Genomic DNA, 18,720 nt, shown 5'->3' on the forward strand with positions numbered 1-18,720 from the left:
TGTTAAGTAGAAATTAAGTTTATGGGACTCTGTGTGTGTGTTATATATAGCATATGAAAGAAGTTATCAGTCTTTGCAAACTAAACCAATAAGACCCAAGCTTAAAACCCACACATGGCTTTAAACACACATAATATCAGTTAATGTCACCAAATTCCTTGATTCTCAACTGCTCCTGTAACTTTAACAAACAATCTTGCTAGGAAAAAAAAATAGGAAAAAGAAAATAAGTGGTTTCCAAAAAAAATCCTGTGAACTACAGAAAAACAAAGTCTAGTGTTCTGTCTTATTGAATCAGGGGGCAAAAATGCCTTCCTGCTGTAAAAAACCATCCCCATCATAGGTGCAGAAGCTCCCTGAAGGCAGACACCATCAGCGCTATTTTTTAGGGGAAAAGACAACTGAGCACTCAGGTTCTCTAGAATTGATTTTTAGCTATATCAAAACAATCAGTTGTAAGTATCTCTCCATTAGTTATACGAACAGAGAAATTTCATGGGCTGGAGAGCAGAGAAAACATTTCTACTTTGGATTTATGAGGCAGGTTATTTGGGGCAACATATTTATCTTTGTAATTCCGCTTCCCTTGGTTTAAGATGATAATGCATTAGCTGACTTTGTAAATCAGTTCACACAAACCCTGAGTTTAAAATCCATAAATGGTTTCCTGTCATTTTTAGGTTAGACCCGAATCACTGATGTGGCCAGCTCGGCCAGCCCTTGCCAGGCACTAGGCTTCCCCACTCGCCGTGCTACCCTGCTCTCTTCTCCCCAGCCACTCTCCCACACACATTCTAGCATCACAGGGTCACTGCACCTCCTGATCCTCTCCTTTGATATCTCTTTCTCCTAATTCACCTGACATCTCAGTTCCCATGTTGTCAGGAAGTCATGTAACAGAGTCCATAGGGAGTATGGTGTCATTTTCCTTGGTCCAGGGCTTTTGTCACAGATTGTAATTACATTTTTAACCTTTGTGATTAGTAGCTGCCACCCCCATTGGCATATGCTCAATGTTTAGTACTTTATACTGAAAAAAATAAAAGAAGTGAATAAATGAATGGCTGAATAAATGAATGAATTCATGATCATGGAGGTGGGAATAGGGAACCCCAACCTAATTAAATCATGGGGAAAATGCGGCAGAACGGATGAGGAACCTGAAATCCGTTCGAATCTGCTATTTATCAAAAGTCTACATAATATATTTGATTTCTCATGAGCTTCAGTTTGGTCACATAATTTTAAATGGCTCAAAGATTATCCACAAAGGTGATAAACTTAAATTTTGTAATTCAGGGTAAATATAATTTGCAATAATCTTACAGCAAATTTTGTAATTATATAAGGTCCTGTTTTCCTTAAACTTGTTCATTTAGCTGTTAATTTGAAGACCTAGACACAATCTGAACATGGAAGACCCTAGATACAAACAGAAAACAGTCATTTTTTGCTCCCCACAAACAGTTCCAACTACCTAGGCGTGGGGTTGGGGTGGGGCTGGGGCTGGCAGTTCTTTATTGCCCTTTGGATGAACCCTAGACCAAGTCCCAGAGCTTTTCCTTTGCATTTTGATAATTAAAAATCCTTCAGTTTCTTGAAGTCCCAGAATGTCTTTTGGAAATAATTGAAATGCCTAGCTCCTTGCATTAACTACAATTGGAACTTTATTTCAAGAAAACACTTCTCTCCTGGCCAATTAACCCTGCTAAATAGCACACAGAGGAGATAGCCCCCCATTTGGTCCCTCCTGTGTTTGCCCCCACAGGGGCAGAGGTAGGATGAAGGGGAGGGGAGAGGGAACGGGAAAGGTCTCAACTGGCATTAGCATGTGTACTGGCATCTCACTCTGTGGCTATAGCAGGGATTAGTGGGGACAGAAAGAGAAGTGAACACCTCTCACTCTGGGGCTGCTTTCATGTGACCCTGGAGGCCTCCCGTGATCTCCACCTGGAGATCTCCTTGCTGTTTGTCTACTGGGCATCCCAAAGTGCACCTTGACCTTGCACCGAGAGTTCTTGTCGCTCTGGGCAGCCACATGATGTAAGCCACCTCCAGGGTTTCTCTTCATGGCCTAATTGGGTCCATGGGAGGCACACTTGGCCCACATCTTTAACCCATCATCAGTGGCTGGAGTAACTTGCCAAGTAATTTTCTGCTCTGTGGTCATAGGTCATTTACCTAACTGCTGATACTTTTTTTTTACTACATACCTCCAATGATTAAAACAAATAATAAGATTCCCAGGTCCCACTAAAGTCTCTCACTTTATTTTCCACTGGGGGAGACGCTTCTCAATTCTCATCCCTCCTCTGTCATGGATGGAGATTCATCATACACACACATACATATACACGTACAAACTCTATCACAAAGTCTAATACCTGGTGTCTAGCCTCTTAGATTGTAACCATGTTCTGAGACTAGAGAGTTCAGTTAAGGACAGAAAAACTCATTTTGATCACTTCCTTTTTGCAAATTCTGCTTCCATGGTCCAGCTTTTTGCCTTGGAACGTGACAGTCATACCTACTATCATTGTTTTAATTAGCCTTCCACATTTTGTACCCTGTTTATTTACATTCGAACCCTATAAAGATATACTATGGCTATTTAAAATAGTTAACTCATTCCAAGTTCTCCTTTTCTGGTTGTTTCTCAAAGCTGTATCACAAGTATCAGGAGAAATATAAATAAAACTATTTCTCTAATTAATGCAAATTCTAGCAGGCAGAAGTTAGTTTTCCACGGAGACATAAAAGTGGGGCTACTGGGGATATGGCTTGTGTACAAATGAGAATTCTGTTATGTGTTCACTACTATAATTTAGAAAGGGAAAGTCAAACTCTAGTGTGTAAAATGCTAAGCAGAACCTAGCAACTGGGATCTAGCCAATGTTCCCTGAGGAAAGCAAGCACCCAGTTATGACTGGGAAGGACAGCAAATGTGGAAAACTCTTCTGCTGCCCGAGCTGACCGTACAGAATGAAAGCCTTGAGGGTCACAGACACTGAAGCCCCCAGCTGCCTGGGGCTGTTGTGGAGCCAAGCAGGAAGTTAGTCAGTATCCTACAGCGAAGCCCCAACTACAGTAGAGGCCTGAACTCTTCCAGAGTGACTTCTTGTTCCTGTTGCATAGTAAAAATAAATATAAGAGACCTTGTGGTGCTTAGCAATACACAGGCCCTAAATGACACAACCATGATAGTTAAAAGCAATGCTTTCAAAAGTGAGATGGTGAGGCAAAAGATGGGAGTGGATGTTCTGTTTTTGTTTTGACTGTTCATTTCTCAGTGAGCATGCTCTATTCATAAGGTCATAATAACAAGGCATTTCTATTTGAGGGAAAGCCAGCAGAATTCAAACAGACCAGTGTATTTCTATCAATTACTTATTTCACACTATGCCCCAACTCAGTAACTTAAAATGATGCTCATTTAGTTTTATTCACGAATCCATGGATCAGCTGGTGGTTCTTCTGGTCTTGGGCTGAGCTCACTTGTCTCTGTAGTCAGCTGTGGGCCAACTAGGTGTTCCTGCTATGTCATGCTGCGCTTTCTTACATGTTTGGGGGTTGGCTGGCAGAGGGCTGTTGGCTTTCTTCCACATGTATCTCATTTTCCAACTGGCTAGCTCAAGTTTGTTTACATGGTGCACCACCTCACAAGGGTTGGAAAAGAACCAGCCCTCACGGCCTCTTGAGGCTGGGGCCCAGAATTGGCCCAAAGTCACTTGCATCTTATTCTATTGGTCAGTGCAAGACACAAAGACAACCCAGGCTCAAGGGGCAGGAAATAGGCCTTACTCTTGATAATGAGCTACAAAAAGCACATTGCAAAGGGCGTGAATACAGAGAGAGGGGAGTAATTGGGATGGTTACTGCCACAACAGCATCCCAAAGCTGCCAGTCCACATGAAGAAATGGAGGAAAGAGAAGAGGAAATAGTTTGGGAATCATGTAGCATATTAAAATGTTTAACACTAATCAGGTTCCAAAAATAAATCTTTTTCATCCACACCTCAGTAAGTGAGCTGCAGGGAACACTCAATCCCCTCTTGTCAAGCTCCAGCGTGTCATGCTAGTCTCAAATTAAATACCACTTTCTTTAGGAAACTTGCCTGAAATGCCTTCCTTTTAGCCAGAAAATAAATCAAGTATTTCCTCTCCATAACATTTATAAGAATCTGTATACTTGTTCCTGTCTTCCTTGCTAGACTAGGTGCTCTGAGAGTACAGGGTCCAGCTGGTCATATTTACCTTGCACACCCTGCAACCCTGTCTAGCCCATGCATAGCACAGAGTAGATGCTGAATAAATATTTCTTAGAAAATAAACACAAAGGGAATGAATGAATGAATGAATGAATGAATAGATGGATGAAGATTAAGTTGACTATTATTAAGGAAAATGTACACATTTGGGGCTATCAAATTTTCATGTGATTTCCACATCCTTGACAAGATGATTTTAAATCCCATTCTTACCATCAAACAGAATAGAAACACTGTGAGAGATTAAGATTACTTTTTCATAACTTTGCATAATGCAGCAACCAAGTTTTAAACCCTGCATCTGCCCCTTTCTCTAAATTTAATAAATGCAAACTCAAAGGGATCCAAAAACAGCCATCACACTGTCCTAAAATCTTGATTGGAAAATGCACAAATAAACAAAGCACAGGTTGTTGCATGAATAGTAGTCCTATGGCCAGTTATATTATGTGTAGCTGAAGAAAACCTTATATTATATTTGCAATGAACAGAGCTTTCCAAAGGAAATGTTTCAGTCTCGGTCCTAGAAAAAAAAATCAGAGACTTTATGCTAACAGAATAGACTTTGGTCTACTAGCTATTATAAGCCAGCTTTATACTAGGCATTTATATGCATTTTTAAATTTAATCCTCATAAAGACCTACACCATGACATTTCTTTTATCTTTTCTGTAAAGATAGAGAAATCAGAGCACAGTATGTTATGTAATTTCCTCAAGTCATTACCACCAAAATATTAATTTACTAACATTGTTGCAAAGCATGAGTTGCTTGCACAGAAAAGGAAGGTGGTGAGGTGGGGGTGGGGGGAAGCAAACTACATGGATTTATTACGGTTTGCCAGGAATTGTCATAAATACTGTACCTTAGTTCCCAGTCCTGCTGCCCAGCTACACTGCTCACCTGTTTTTCACTTCTCTAGGTTTGTGCGCATGGGACTCTTCTTGAGTATGAAGGACTGAATCATGAATGCTATTGAGTTAGAGCTTCCAGGAGGTTTATCAGCAAAACTAGCCAGTGACTCCCGCATTATCAAGTAAAGTACAGTAAACATGTTTCAGAATTTTCAAGATTAAAGCATTCCTTATAAATCAACTGGTAAAAATTCACTATTCAAAGACTACACTCTTAAGATTCCATTGCAGTTCCCTTTCCTAATCCCAGTTTTGTGCTACTTATATTAAATGGCCCCCATCCGTCCCAGGTATCCACTCTAGGCCTTCAGCTTGTGCCCTAATATACTTGTGGTTTTCCCAATCTTAAGTTATATGATTCAAATATGAATTAGGGCTCCAAATGATTTATGAACTATAGTTTGGGGTGTGGGTGTGCTCAGCGCCATGTGGGGGCCAGAACTCTCACCATCCCTGGCAAAACCACCCACGGCTCCTTTGATGCACATATCTCTTCCTACCTCCTCTGTCTAAATCCTGCTCAGTTCAAGGCCTGCTCAAATGCCTACATTGCCCCAGATCAGAGGCTCGCCTGCTCTGTTGCAAAGATATCTGTGAAGGTCTCTGGAATCCTAATGATGATTAGTATTTATATAATAATCACTGTGTTCCAGACACCACACTAAGTGTGTTAATATGTCATCTCATTTAATTCTCAACTTTAATTCTCAATAGTATTTATGAGTTAGGTACCATTTTCATCTATCTTTTATAAATGAAGCTCAGAGATGAAGGAACATATAATCACAAATAAAATAGAATTTAGATTTAAATCTAAATCTGCTGGATGCCCAAACCTCAGTGCTCAGCCACTGTATTATACTTTATGCATGTATTATAATTTGTAAAAATTTATTCTGCAAATGTGGTATGCAAGAAATAGTGCATTTCTTTGTGTTCATTAAATGAAATCAAATCCATATCTGTCTTTACTTCTGTGAAACTGTGTGCCCAGGACTGCTTTTGGATATGAAGGACTGACTCATGAATGGTGGTGGAAAATGCTTTCCTGCAATGGGTCATGAAAAGGCCTAGAACTGGTGTGCAGACTATATAAGATCTCTTCCAGTGTTCAGTCCACCTGAGAATCACAGGGTTCTGTTTTCCAAGCATAGAGAGCCCCTTAAAGTACTGAGTTCCATATTTTGGAGTTGGAACCATAAAGCCTAATGTGCAGCCTCACAAAAAGCCCTATGCAAAGTGTACTGTGCCCGTCCTCCCTCCCAGTGAGATGCTGACCACTTTGCCAGGATGCCGTGAGTTCATAGGCTGCTGGTCCTTACTATTCATGGAATGCCAGGCCTCTCTTCCTCTTTGAGAGTTTAGAAATCCCTTCTGATCATCAAAGGCCACGTGCCTCTCCTAATACCCCCTCTTACCCTTGGCATAGCCTTCTCAAAGAGCTGCAGCTCCTGGAAAATAAAAGCTGGGAGAGCAAGATGTCTCCTGGCTCCTGCTGCTTCTACTATAACCCAACCACCCTGTGCTTCAGGGTCAATGCCATGCCTTCACCAAATGGAATGGGCATCACTTGATTTTACAAACCAGAAAATGCAAATTGTCAGCCTTTGCATACCTAGCCAGAAGAAGTAAATTATTTGATTCAATATTTTCTGAAAATTGAGCTGTATTTAAAAACTGGGAGATTTCACATGATAGAATTAAATCTGGGAATTGTGGGTGGCTATTTCTCATGGCGGGCAGCAGCTGGCACTAAGGAGCTTCTGTCCCCTTGAGATGTCCCTGTTTTTCCAGGTCACCTACATTTCCATCATTCAGTTCTGATGTTTGCTAATATGTAATGGATTTTCTTTGCAATGAAGGAATATTTTCCCATGTCTAAGCTTCTAAACAAATATGGAAATGTATGACTTAGAACAAAAGGGCTTCAAGTTTCAAAAAATGGGGCAATTATTTTCTTGGTGGAGTGAAGAACATGCCTATGTATGCAATGTGCAGTTAAAACATGCCTGTTTTGAAGGAGGGTCTCCTCCTAATTCACTCACTAATGCTACCTGCCTATCTTCCAGGCATCTCAGTTTGCATCCCAGGGTAGGCCTTCTCACAACAGCAGAAAAACACAAGGATGGACACACAGAAGCTGAGGTCTTTTTAAGATTGTTCTATGTAGGATTAAGCTAAGACTTTCTGAGTTTACTTTCAAAAATACTTCTTTAGTCAGGCTGGCCTGACTGGAAAGGTCTGCCTCAGCCTTTGTCCACCTTCTTCACCCATGTGGAAAGTTCTCTATCTATTCCTATTCAATAATAATAAACGAATTTTTAAAGACCTGCTATAATCTTGGTTTAAAACTCAATGTCTCCCATTAAGTCTTCTATCCTTTTTCAAGCCCACATTAATTTTCTTTTCTGAATGATATTAAGTATATAGTAAACAATAATATATAATAATGAATATAATATATTTAATTATAAACTAATTAATTAATTTACGGTTAAAATAAAGTATAGATCTTTGAGTGGCAGAAACTGTTTTATATAGTAAGTACATGCTGTGTGTGTGTGTACAAGCATGTGTGTATGTGTGTATGCATCTATATGTGCATATGTATGTGTGTGCATCCTTCTCCCCCAGAAACCACTGCAGAGTTAGATACAAGCTGCTTGGAAACTATTTGATTGATTGATTCAGTGGTGGAGATTTGAATTTTTGTTAGTACTATATTTATTTGCATAATTTCTGCTTTTTCCCATTTTTTACTTGGGTATGTGGGTTCCAGTCCTCCACCTCCTTCAAGAATCACCCTCTGGGGAATCTCTGATTCCCCAGTTACTAAACAACTGTGCCTTTAATAAAGACCAGAGCAACCAGTGGCTACATTAATCAGAACTAAGATCTCCTGACACATCCCTTCGCTTCACTTCAGCAATTCCTCCATTCCTCATAAAAGCTGTGTAACAACCATTTTAAGAGGCTAAACTACTTCTTGTAAAGCAAGAGGGAGGAGAAAGTTGACAGAGGTTGGGGGATTCATGAGGAAGACCTGGTGGACTCCTCCCTCCTCCGGAGTGTCAGGTGTGGAGTTGGGTTCCTTGGCTGCTCAGGAAGGAGGCTTGTCAGTTGCATTTCTAGAGTTTCGCGTGGGGGATTAGTAGTTGAGTGGCCCAGTGGCCCATTGGCCAGGAGATGATAATGAAGAAAGAGTGTGAAGGGAAGGACAAAGAGTAAATTCTGACTTATTCTCTTTCATTCTAAAATGCTCTCCTCACTAGTTATTTGCCTATTCTGGACCAAGGCCATCTCACTGAGGAGTATTCTTGAAGTGATGCACCATTTGTTTCAAACACAAAAGGTGAGAGAACTTCAGATAGTCTCATTTCATATATTTTTGCTAGTGGAACTGACATTTTCTAGTACAGAATTGGCACATGTTAGGATTTTTCTTTATAGAAAAATAAAAACTACAAACATAACAAACATTTTCCTATTCTCCTTTTCTCCCTCAAAACTGGTATAAGGGTAGCCTCGATGGATACACTTGCAATGGTATATGTGGGAGTTCAAGTAATTGAAATGCTCTTTTGAGTGTTCATGTTGACAGATTTGCTTTCACATAAGAATCCCTAACTTGCACTGGCATTATCTATATGACTAGATATTTGCCCTTATATATCACATATCTTCCAATATGGATAAAAAATGTACTTATTAAAGGTGTAACAGAGCTCTTTTCTTTTTCCCCTTCTGTCTGCCTCCTTCATAATCTAAGTTGGAGAGTGTGAGGGGTTGAAGACATTTATGTCATTTCCCCTGTTCAGTAGACCATTTACTGCTCTAAAAACAGAGCTAAAAACACAGGAAAGCAGATTTTAGATGCCATAAAACGTAACAGCAGCCTCAGGAGTTTGCAGTGGAAGAAAGTGAAAGTATGCTATAAATTATATTTGCACACTGCATTTCTTGAAAGATTCATTTCAAAGTGCCAAGACATATTACAGCTGACCTATTTTTATGCAACTTACTAAGTGTTCAGTAAAAGCTTAAATGTGGAACATCTAATTGTTCCATTTCTGTTGATCTCACAGGTTCTTTTTCCTTTGCTCACACTTTGAAATATTTGGATTCCCCCCTCCAGATTCAGTATCCTGCCCTTCTAGTTGAGAATCACCCAGTCTTAGAGTTCTCACCACTCCAAAAGTCTCTAGGCTCAGTCTCTAGTACCAATAAGTCTCAACTCCAGACCTATAATTGCAACTGTCTACTAGCTTCTCAATTAGATACCCCCGAACACCTCTATTAACAGAATCAACATTTGAATCCTGACTTTCTCACCTAAAGCTTGTTCCACATCTCGTATTGACTGCCTCCCAGTCAACCATTCTTGAAGACTTAGAGTCATCGTTGGATCTTTTGTGATGAAAACTGAATTACATTACACCTATCCTAAAAAATATTTAAATGGCTATAAAATGTCCACTAAATAACACTCAAAACCTAACCATGACGTGGCAGATACTGCCCATTGCTTATGTAACATCATTCCCCTCATCTCTGAACACAGACTGATGATTTCATTTCCAGATTCAAGTCAAAAGTCCCCCGATTTAAGAGAAAAAAAGGCCCTCTATAAGCTCATGGAAATCCATTTCCCCTCACACAATAATTGGTCCAGAGGACATGTTTCCCAGTTTTGACCAACAAGAGGAAAGTGTCTGCAGAGGCATGATGCCCAAAATGTCATAGCTCATGATAAGGAAAAAGTCATCAAGGGGAGCAGAAGGGAAGAGTTAGAAGGATGGAGACTTCCTGGGTCATCAGTGACATCACGTAACAGTTGCAAAACACCTGGAGCTGCCTAACTCCAGACTGGATGCTATGGGAGTTAACACAGGCCATTTTCCCCTTAAGCCACTGGTCACTGGTACTTGTGCTGAAAGCATTTCTATCCAATATACAAGGTCCTTCAGGATTCTTACTATCTGGTCCCAACCAACTTTGCATTTTCTCCAGTCAATTTTCCCTCACTTTTCACACCAACAGTTGGTTCCATCCCATTATGTTTTAGGTGTTTATCCAGAAGGCAGACTTTCCCTCTCCATCATTGAACTGGTGAGCAGCAATTGATGGTCCAAACTGTAGCTCAAGTATCCTCAAGCAATTATTATTTTATCCACCAAAAGCCTCTGACTGTTCTTGCCAAAATCATACATTCCCAGAAAAATGGATTAATCTTCAGTTTCACATATTATTTGTATATAACACATTGTATTGTGATGATCTATTTGTCTCGTACTTGACTTTGAACATCTAAATGCAAAGATGCCTTATTCATCATTGTGCTCTCAGATCACAGAACAGTGGCTGTTATATAACAGACACTCAGTTTTCATATCTCTAGTCACAGTAGGAGCCAACATTGCTCATGTGCTTTGGATAGAGCTGGCACATACTTAGATGATTCTTTAAAATATGAATAATAAGTCAAAAACTAACCGTAAGTCTCAATTGAATAATGATGGCAACATTCCTTGGGAGATGGCTTTTTTCCCTACAAAATATTTGTTCCTTATTTTTCTTTCTCTTTTTGACAAAATGCACAGATGTCTTCTTCTCATATGCCTATCAAAAATATATTTTTTACTTTCTGCTAAATTCACATAATGATGTTTCTCCAAGATTTGAACTCATGCTGTTAAGTTGCCATCCATATGATACATTACATGGCAACATCACCAGAGTTTTAAGTTACATTTTAAGTCTGGGGAAGCAATTGTTCTATGTTTGCCGGGGTACTCTCCTATAGATAGCCCCTCCCAAATACAGAGTTCATTCATCCTGTTTCAATTTTATGCATGACTGTCAAGAGAGACCACAGGCTAAATTCATGTAAATTGCTTTCCAAGATGAGTATCAAAGTTGAGAACATTAAAGGATTGTTTTTTTCTTCAGAACCGTATCACTCTTAAGGAATAGAAACCTGAAAAATACAGGAGGTTGCCTGGTATTTATTATCTATTTCTGCATGGGGCTATTTCAATTGACAGCTCTCTGTGAGTCCATCATGAAGATTCATCGGTTCAAAGCAAACATATGCTGCTTTTACAGAATTAATTTTAGTAATATTTATCTAATAACAATGAAAATTACATCACATATTTTAATTTCAACTTGTGAAATTTAAAGGTCTATTAGATTAAAATGTTTTCTAACTCTTTTGACTTAGATTTGGAAATGGTACCAAGATCAAAGTCCAGGTACAGACTTCAGCTCATCACTGATAGGCCTCATGATATCTATGTTCTCTACAGCCTTCAGATCGCCTTTGTTATGTTTTTATCCTCAATTTTACTTACTGTTTATTTTTTCCCAGCTGCCTAAATTCTTTTTTAGGAAGCAATGGAGACATAAACCCTAAATCACTTAAACTTCATACATTAAAAATGCTATAGATGAGGCCTCTGGATACGTTTGAAGAAATTCAGTACAAGATGTTCTAAGATGGCAGAGCTGCCACATTGCACAGCTCCATGAAGCACCATCCACTTCTCTAGGGTCCTTGTGAATGAGGCTCCGTGGAGGGGCACAAAAGGTCATTAGAGCCCTTTGTGTAAAGAACTACTTAACATTTTCCCTAAAAATAGAGACAGAGATATCTATGGTTATGGTTCTCTATGTGACAACTGCATAAATGCAATTTCTAGATGCATGGAGAATTATCATCTGGGAAATCATTTGCTATCTTTCTTACCTGAACTGTGGTTTCCTGCTAACAAGGTAGGGGGCTCACAGAGCATCTTCCCAGTCTGCTGACAACCACAGGTGGTCCTGGTGTTCCATCCCATTCCTGAGCTTTGATGGGCTGTCTGGGAGATGCCCCATGATGCCCTCTTCTTTGCTTCCAGCCTTGGTAAGGGCTCCGTGCTGTGGCTCTGGACCTTTAGCTCATCTGTTGAGTCTGTGCATTAACAGAATGATATTCTGTTAAATGAAAGTCAAATCCTCCCCAATTCCTTTAAAAATTAAAGAATACTTTACTAAAATGTTTTCAATATAGTATTGGAAACTTAGACCTGCATTGGAGATGACACCATTAAATAGGAATGGAGATAACATGGGGCTTTTTCTCTGCAGTGTGCAGATTAATACTGTGAGGAAGCAGTTTTCTCATTAGAAGAGGACAACCTCAGTCAATCCTGAATCTTCATTAATAGCTCTTCCCTTGTGCTCATCTTCAAGGAAACTTCTTAGCAAACACTTCACACTTATTTGTTTTACTTCCTCATCTTCCATCCATTCATTACCCTGTCTACAATGACATGAATTCAGCCCAACCAGTCTACTAAAACTGCATTTGCTAAAATCACCTAGTGCCTTTCTGTTGGGAAATTTAGAAGACATTTTTTAAGCCATTTGATGACTCTTTGATTACTCTTATTTATATCATCAATTCTCTTGGCTTCACTAATGGCCCATCTCTCTGTGTCATGTTCCATGCCTAACACCATTTCTGTGTCATTCATAGCTTCCCTTCCTCCTTTCCATCTTGGTTGCCTCAAAGGTACTAACTAGCTTAGTCACTATTCTTCTCATTCTATAGCTACTCTTTCTGTGATTTTTATCTACCAGGATTCAACTAGCACTCACCTGATTGTTAGTGATTTCTAAAGTTTATCACAAGCCTGGATCATTCTCCTGAGCTTTAGATTCATTTTTCCAACTGTGTGCTGCATGCATCTATCTGGATACCCAACAAATACCACAAATTTAACATTCAGACACTGAACTGACACCATTTCTTCCTGTCCAGCCAATCATCCAAGCTAGAAGCTTGACTCTCCCTTTCTTAAACTGCTGCTCCCCAAACCCATCACTCAGCAGATCAGGCAGATTTTATTTCTGAATACCTTGCTTTCCCTTCTGTTGAACTTTGTGTCATATCTACTTTAACTACTTTGATTCAAACTCTAGTCATAGCCCTTGAATTACTACTGCCACTTGTCTCCTAGATTTGTCCTTGACTCCCGGAGGAATAAGCTCCATATACTGCCAAAATGATCTGTTTAAAATGCAAATCTAGACAACTGTTTTCTCAGGAATGGATGTGATAGCCATTCTGTAATACATGTACAGAAGCATTTAAAAATGCATGTAGCAAATATGGTTTATGAGTGATACCTCTTGCATGTTCAGAACAGCATTTTTTTCAGGGAATTGATGTGATAGCTAGTCTGTCATGTAACTAGAGACATGTTTCAAACACATGGAAAAACATGTTTCTAACAGTGTTACTCACTTCCTGTTTTGACATCAGTGTTTTTTCCAGAGAATTGATATGACAGTAACTCTCTAATGCATGGAGAGAATACTTAAAAACAAAAACAAACAAAAATAAAAACTTGTTCTGAATGTTACCTGACTATAATCCTTCCAGAAGCCAGTTACCCACAGAATTATGTCTAAGCTCCTTCTTATAACCCACAAGATTCTCCACCCTGTCAATCTTCCCCCCTGTATAACTTCATCACTTCCCACCTGAAAACTGTGTTCAAGAAACACCACTAAATTGCCGTAGCATCTTCCTTCCTGTTCCCTCCAACAAAAACAATACTGTTTCCAATAGCTAATATTTCCTATCTCACCTGTTTTGAATGCCTTTATATCTGCTGTGTTTGCTCAGTGAATTCTCCTTAGCCCTAGTTACTCAGTTTAGGACCCCTCTGAAGCCTCGCCACCCGTATCACCACCCTATGCTGAGAGATGGTCATCTCTGCTCCGACACTTTCTTATATCCTCTCTATGAATCTGCTCTTCTCAACAGGATCTGGATTTTCTGAAAGCAGAGACTGAGTTTCATTTTTTGCTTTTTTTCCCCATTGGGTGCCTTCAGCACCTAGCATATTGCTCAGTAGGTATTGAATTAATTTATTCATTCGGTTGGTTTCTCAACTCCTCAGGCATCTTTCTGATGTGTAGAGGAAATGCAATGCTTCTAATAAAATAAGAGAACCAAGCGAGTGTTATAAATGTATTAAAGTGGCACAGACCTAATAGTACTTTCAAAAATCTGATCATATAACAATCACAAGTTGTAAAATTCACCATGCCGAAAGTTTAATTCAAATAAGGAATCTTTGAGAAAGAAGGTAGTAAAAAAAATTTACAGAAATGGTTCAAAGAATCTGTATTTTGATTTATTCATATTTAGATGCAAATACTCATCAAATTTCAGCAGTGAAATAATGCAAATATAGAATATACAAATGTCCCACTTTGGTTCCCTATTATCTGAATCTGTGGGTCAGGCTGGATTATAACAGCAGCCCTGGGCAAGGGATGTAAGAGGCCCAGCTTTGCAGCCCTGGTCACGTTCAGGAGCTGGTGACTCACATCACTGAGCCCTCCGTCTCTCCTCTTGGAGCCTGGTTTTCCTTAACTACAAAATGGAGATAATATCAGCCCTGTTCAATTTCCCTAATTTAATTTAAAGGATCCAATAATATTCTACATTTTTAAATATTTCAAAAATTAAACAGAGCCACATATGTAAAAAGTAGTATTAATTTAAATAAACCATAGCTTTTTATGCTTTATGAATTTAATCTTTCTGCCTTTGGACTAAAGAATCACTGAAAGACTGAATATACAAATGGAAAATTTCTAGACGACATATTTAAAAAAAGAACTCTCACCCATTGTCTACAGTAATGAGCCCAGGAAGCCAACCTACTATCTCTGTAAGTCGGACTTACAGAAGTCAGGCCACTGTCTCTAATAGCCAATCCAGGAAAGCAAACATTAACTGCATAATAATTGTCACAGAACAGTTAGAACTTGATTAATAACTGACAGCATCCTAAGTTTTTGCCCCTGGTTCCCACATAGGTCCACCAGAGATAGTCAAATATGCACCTCTACCCAATCATCTAGGATGCCTGTGTACTTGGACTGCCTACAACTTCCCCATGCCAACAGCCTCCAGTTGGGGTATAAAATAGAGATTCCCTTTTCGCCCCCTATAAAGCATTCCCACTCATCTCCCTGCCTTCGAGTTTCTGCCAAATGTAAGTGATGGTGGCTGACGACCTTGCTATAACAAACTGAATAAATAGGCTTTGCCTGTTCCTATTTGTCTGATCTTCATTTATTTCCATATTGCTATAGTCCCTTCCAGCACCAGGATGCCATGCAGTTGTATAAACACATGTCACAAATATTATTCCATGATACAGAATGTAAGCCAGGAGGTTTAACATAACAACTTACATAACAACAACCTCAGAAAGATTCCTGGTCTTTCAATAGACTTGTATATAAACCTAAATCCCAGTTACATTGAAATCAAATATAAGATATCAAAATATTTAAAAGTAATACATTCCACAGTAATAATTGCTGCAAAACAATTTAACTCACACTTACTTTTCAGTGCCCTGAGTCAAATGGAATAAAACCAGTATCAGAAAAGAACATGCTAAGATTCTTTCCCAGCTGTTTATTCAGTTTCAAAGAAAATGTAACTCTGGCTTCCAAATGTCACAGCCTCAAAGTCTAATGACCCATCTGTTTGACCCCACCTTCTCTTCCAGATTCAAACAAACCCTAGGATGCTTGCTTTCTTATCAACTTCTATATTTTTTCCACTACCATCATTAAGCATTTACTATGTTTTATCTTGTTTCTCTCTCTCATACACACACTCACACACACACACTCACACAGACTCTCTCTAACACACACACACACACTCACACAGACTCTCTCTCTAACACACACACACACACACACACTCACACAGACTCTCTCTAACACACACACACACACACACACACAGACACACTCTCTCTCTCTCTCTCTCTCTCTCTCTCTCTCTCTCTCTCTTTCACCCCTGGAATTGAAATTAACCAAACTAAAAAATGCTCATTCTTAACATTGGATCCAATATTGTTTTTGCAGGACAACATTTTAAATTTGAAAGGCTGAGGATGTGTGTCAAGGCGCCTCCACCAACATCAACTTCTTTGTTCTTATTCAAATTACTCACATTCGCATAACTAGGGAAATGTCACTTAGGGCTCAAACCTCAACTAAATAAAAGCTCAATACAGCTCTGGAAACAAAAAGGAGGCTTTTTCTGATTCCTTCTTTGTTTTCAAGTCCCAGAGGTTAGTGTTCAGTAAATTTGGCAGGTATGTATTTCGAGAAACTTGAACAAAAGGATTGAAGAAATCATGCAACTCAGGCTTGTGCCTATGTATGTTAATATCTGCCTCCTAAATAGAAAGCAGAGCTGGAAAATCTGTTAAGAAATCATGAAGGTATGATAGAGCATTTTATTTGGGAATAAATCCCAGCTTCCTACAAAATGCATTTTCTAATTAAAATAAATATGAAAATATTCAGATAGCTATTGAAAAGAGACAAATGGAAAGTGGACAATTAGACTAAGAAATACATTCGGTAAGAAGTATTGAAAGCTCAGTCTAGTCAGATGCATGAGGATGTATTTTTCCATCTCCAAATATTGCAATATTTTGTTAAAGCCTGTTGAAAACAAAATTGATTTTAGTAATGTAAACTTTACTGAACAAGAGCAATCTTAGGTACTATGGTAAAGTTTGAAATGGAAACTAGGTTCTTTCAGTGTTTGGTGACAGCCCCAGTGTGGAGCCCAGGGTCAACCACACAGATGTCCTACTCACCAATGAACAACTAAGTGCTGACTATTGATCTAAAATCTGATTCTCACGTTGAAATCTGATCTTGAGTTGAAATCTGATTTTGAGTTGAAATCTTGCTGTGAAAAATGCTTGTATCACGTCATTACATTTGTCTTTCAGACTGTGGGTTTTGTACATTATTGCTTTAAGTTTCTCACAGTGCTTCAATTGAAGAAGGATAAATATGCATGAGATTAAGACAAGTCTTATGATGACCAAAATATTCCCTCCAGATTCCAATCTATCATGCCCCATGCTGCTCATTCTGAAGTTTCTTCTCCATTTTTTCCCAATTCCTGACTCTTTATGCTGTCTTTGAGTCTACCTTTGTCTCTCCACTTTTACATCCTCCTTCTCCCTCTCCATTCCTGCCCTGGACCCTGGGCCACTTTGAATGACTTGGCTCCCAGGTCTGATGGCTTTCACCATCACATCTATCCCCCACTAGATACTGAGTTGCCCCAGAATCTTTGACACACACTTCCTCACCAACATGCACTCTCTCAGCAATGACATGCTACTGAGGATTCTTATAAATCTTCACAATCCAAAAATCCCTCTCAAGCTCTAGAGACAAAAACATAATACGAATGGACCCCACAACATGTTAAAACTGACCGCATTATCTTGCTGTTTTCATGGCTTTAAAGATCATGTGATTGTTGATTTATGTATCTGGTTCCCCTACCTAATATAGAGTCCTCAGTGAGAAGAGAGAGGGTGAATGAATGCATGGATGCTTCACCCATACAGTGTATATCGGCTTTCACTCCTGGATCTAACTGCATCTTGGGCCATGACTCACAGCCTCTCCCTTCACCTCTCCAACATCACCCAGCACATGGGTGTTGGAGTGAGCCAATAATACTCACTGACAAATTTCAGTTAGTTACTGTAGCCACGATTTTTGTGGTTAACCCACACATCTTTCTAATTCATTTGCTAATGATAGGCTAGAAAACAAGTGATTTGCTTGGGGAAAAATGAGTATTATTTGGAAAGATGACCAGTAACACCATTATCCTGGGAGAATATAAGATTCCTTTCTCCTTTCTTTTTCTGCAATACTTAAATGGATTACCTTGCCATATCATTTAATTGCTTATATGAACATCTAGATGATTCAGATTGTTTAGACAAGAGTCTTTCATATTTGTTTGTGGCTGCTATTGTGCTTGAAATTTCACACTCTCACGTAGGGATCCCTTGGTTACAAATATGGACTCGACTTGTGCCTGGTAATACAGGGACCAATGCTTGTGTTGCTGAGCACTGGAGCTTCCTGTGGACATAAGGAGTGCTTCAGAATTTTCCCCTTTTACTGCCATTCTCAGCAGGATCGAAGTCTCTCCATTCTATTCCAACTGCTGGAAAAATAATGAAAGGTGATCAAGGCAGATTAGGCAGAAAAGACGACAAATCTGAAGGGCTAAAGGAAGCACTGAACTAAATTGCATTTTCAAATGGGTATTCAGATTCAGTCATCCAATTTTAGAGCTGAAAGGGACTTTGGAAAGCACCATCCATTGCCACAGCTCACCCAAAGCAAGGTGAGTGTACCTGTCCTGCTGAGATGGTCGCCTGCCTCTGGGAGAAGAGCTCCAGCGAGGAGCAGTCCCCACCTGGTGGGAAGGCTGGGCTCCAGTCTCAACATCTTTAATTGCTAGAAAGCTCTTCTGCAGAGCTCAAGTTGGCCTCCCTCCAAGCGACACCATTTGTGTTGGTTGTTGGTAGTCCTGTTTCTGGAACAACTCAGAAATAGTCTATTTTTCTTTTTAAGTAAACATCCCGTAGAATCCAAAGTGAAGCAGTCTGTCTCCT

General features: G+C 39.4%; 1 protein-coding gene across 4 annotated transcripts in view; it reads right to left on the minus strand.

Annotated features, from left to right (window-relative positions):
* Positions 1–18,720, minus strand: part of SF3B1 (splicing factor 3b subunit 1) — a 117,588-nt gene that overhangs the window by 95,345 nt on the left and 3,523 nt on the right. For 3 of the 4 annotated variants that reach the window (XR_012123631.1, XR_012123632.1, XM_073218505.1), the window contains exon 2: positions 11,931–12,137. Coding sequence is in view for 1 of the 4 variants with exons in the window: in XM_073218505.1 (XP_073074606.1) it covers positions 11,931–12,024 (94 nt within the window). In the remaining 3 variants the exon portion in view is untranslated. Of the gene's footprint in view, positions 1–11,930; positions 12,138–18,720 lie in introns of those variants that run through there. The other variant, XM_017662863.3, reaches the window with a different exon arrangement.

The sequence above is a fragment of the Manis javanica genome, chromosome 12 (genome assembly GCF_040802235.1).
Source record: "Manis javanica isolate MJ-LG chromosome 12, MJ_LKY, whole genome shotgun sequence".
Taxonomy (NCBI): Eukaryota; Metazoa; Chordata; class Mammalia; order Pholidota; family Manidae; genus Manis; species Manis javanica.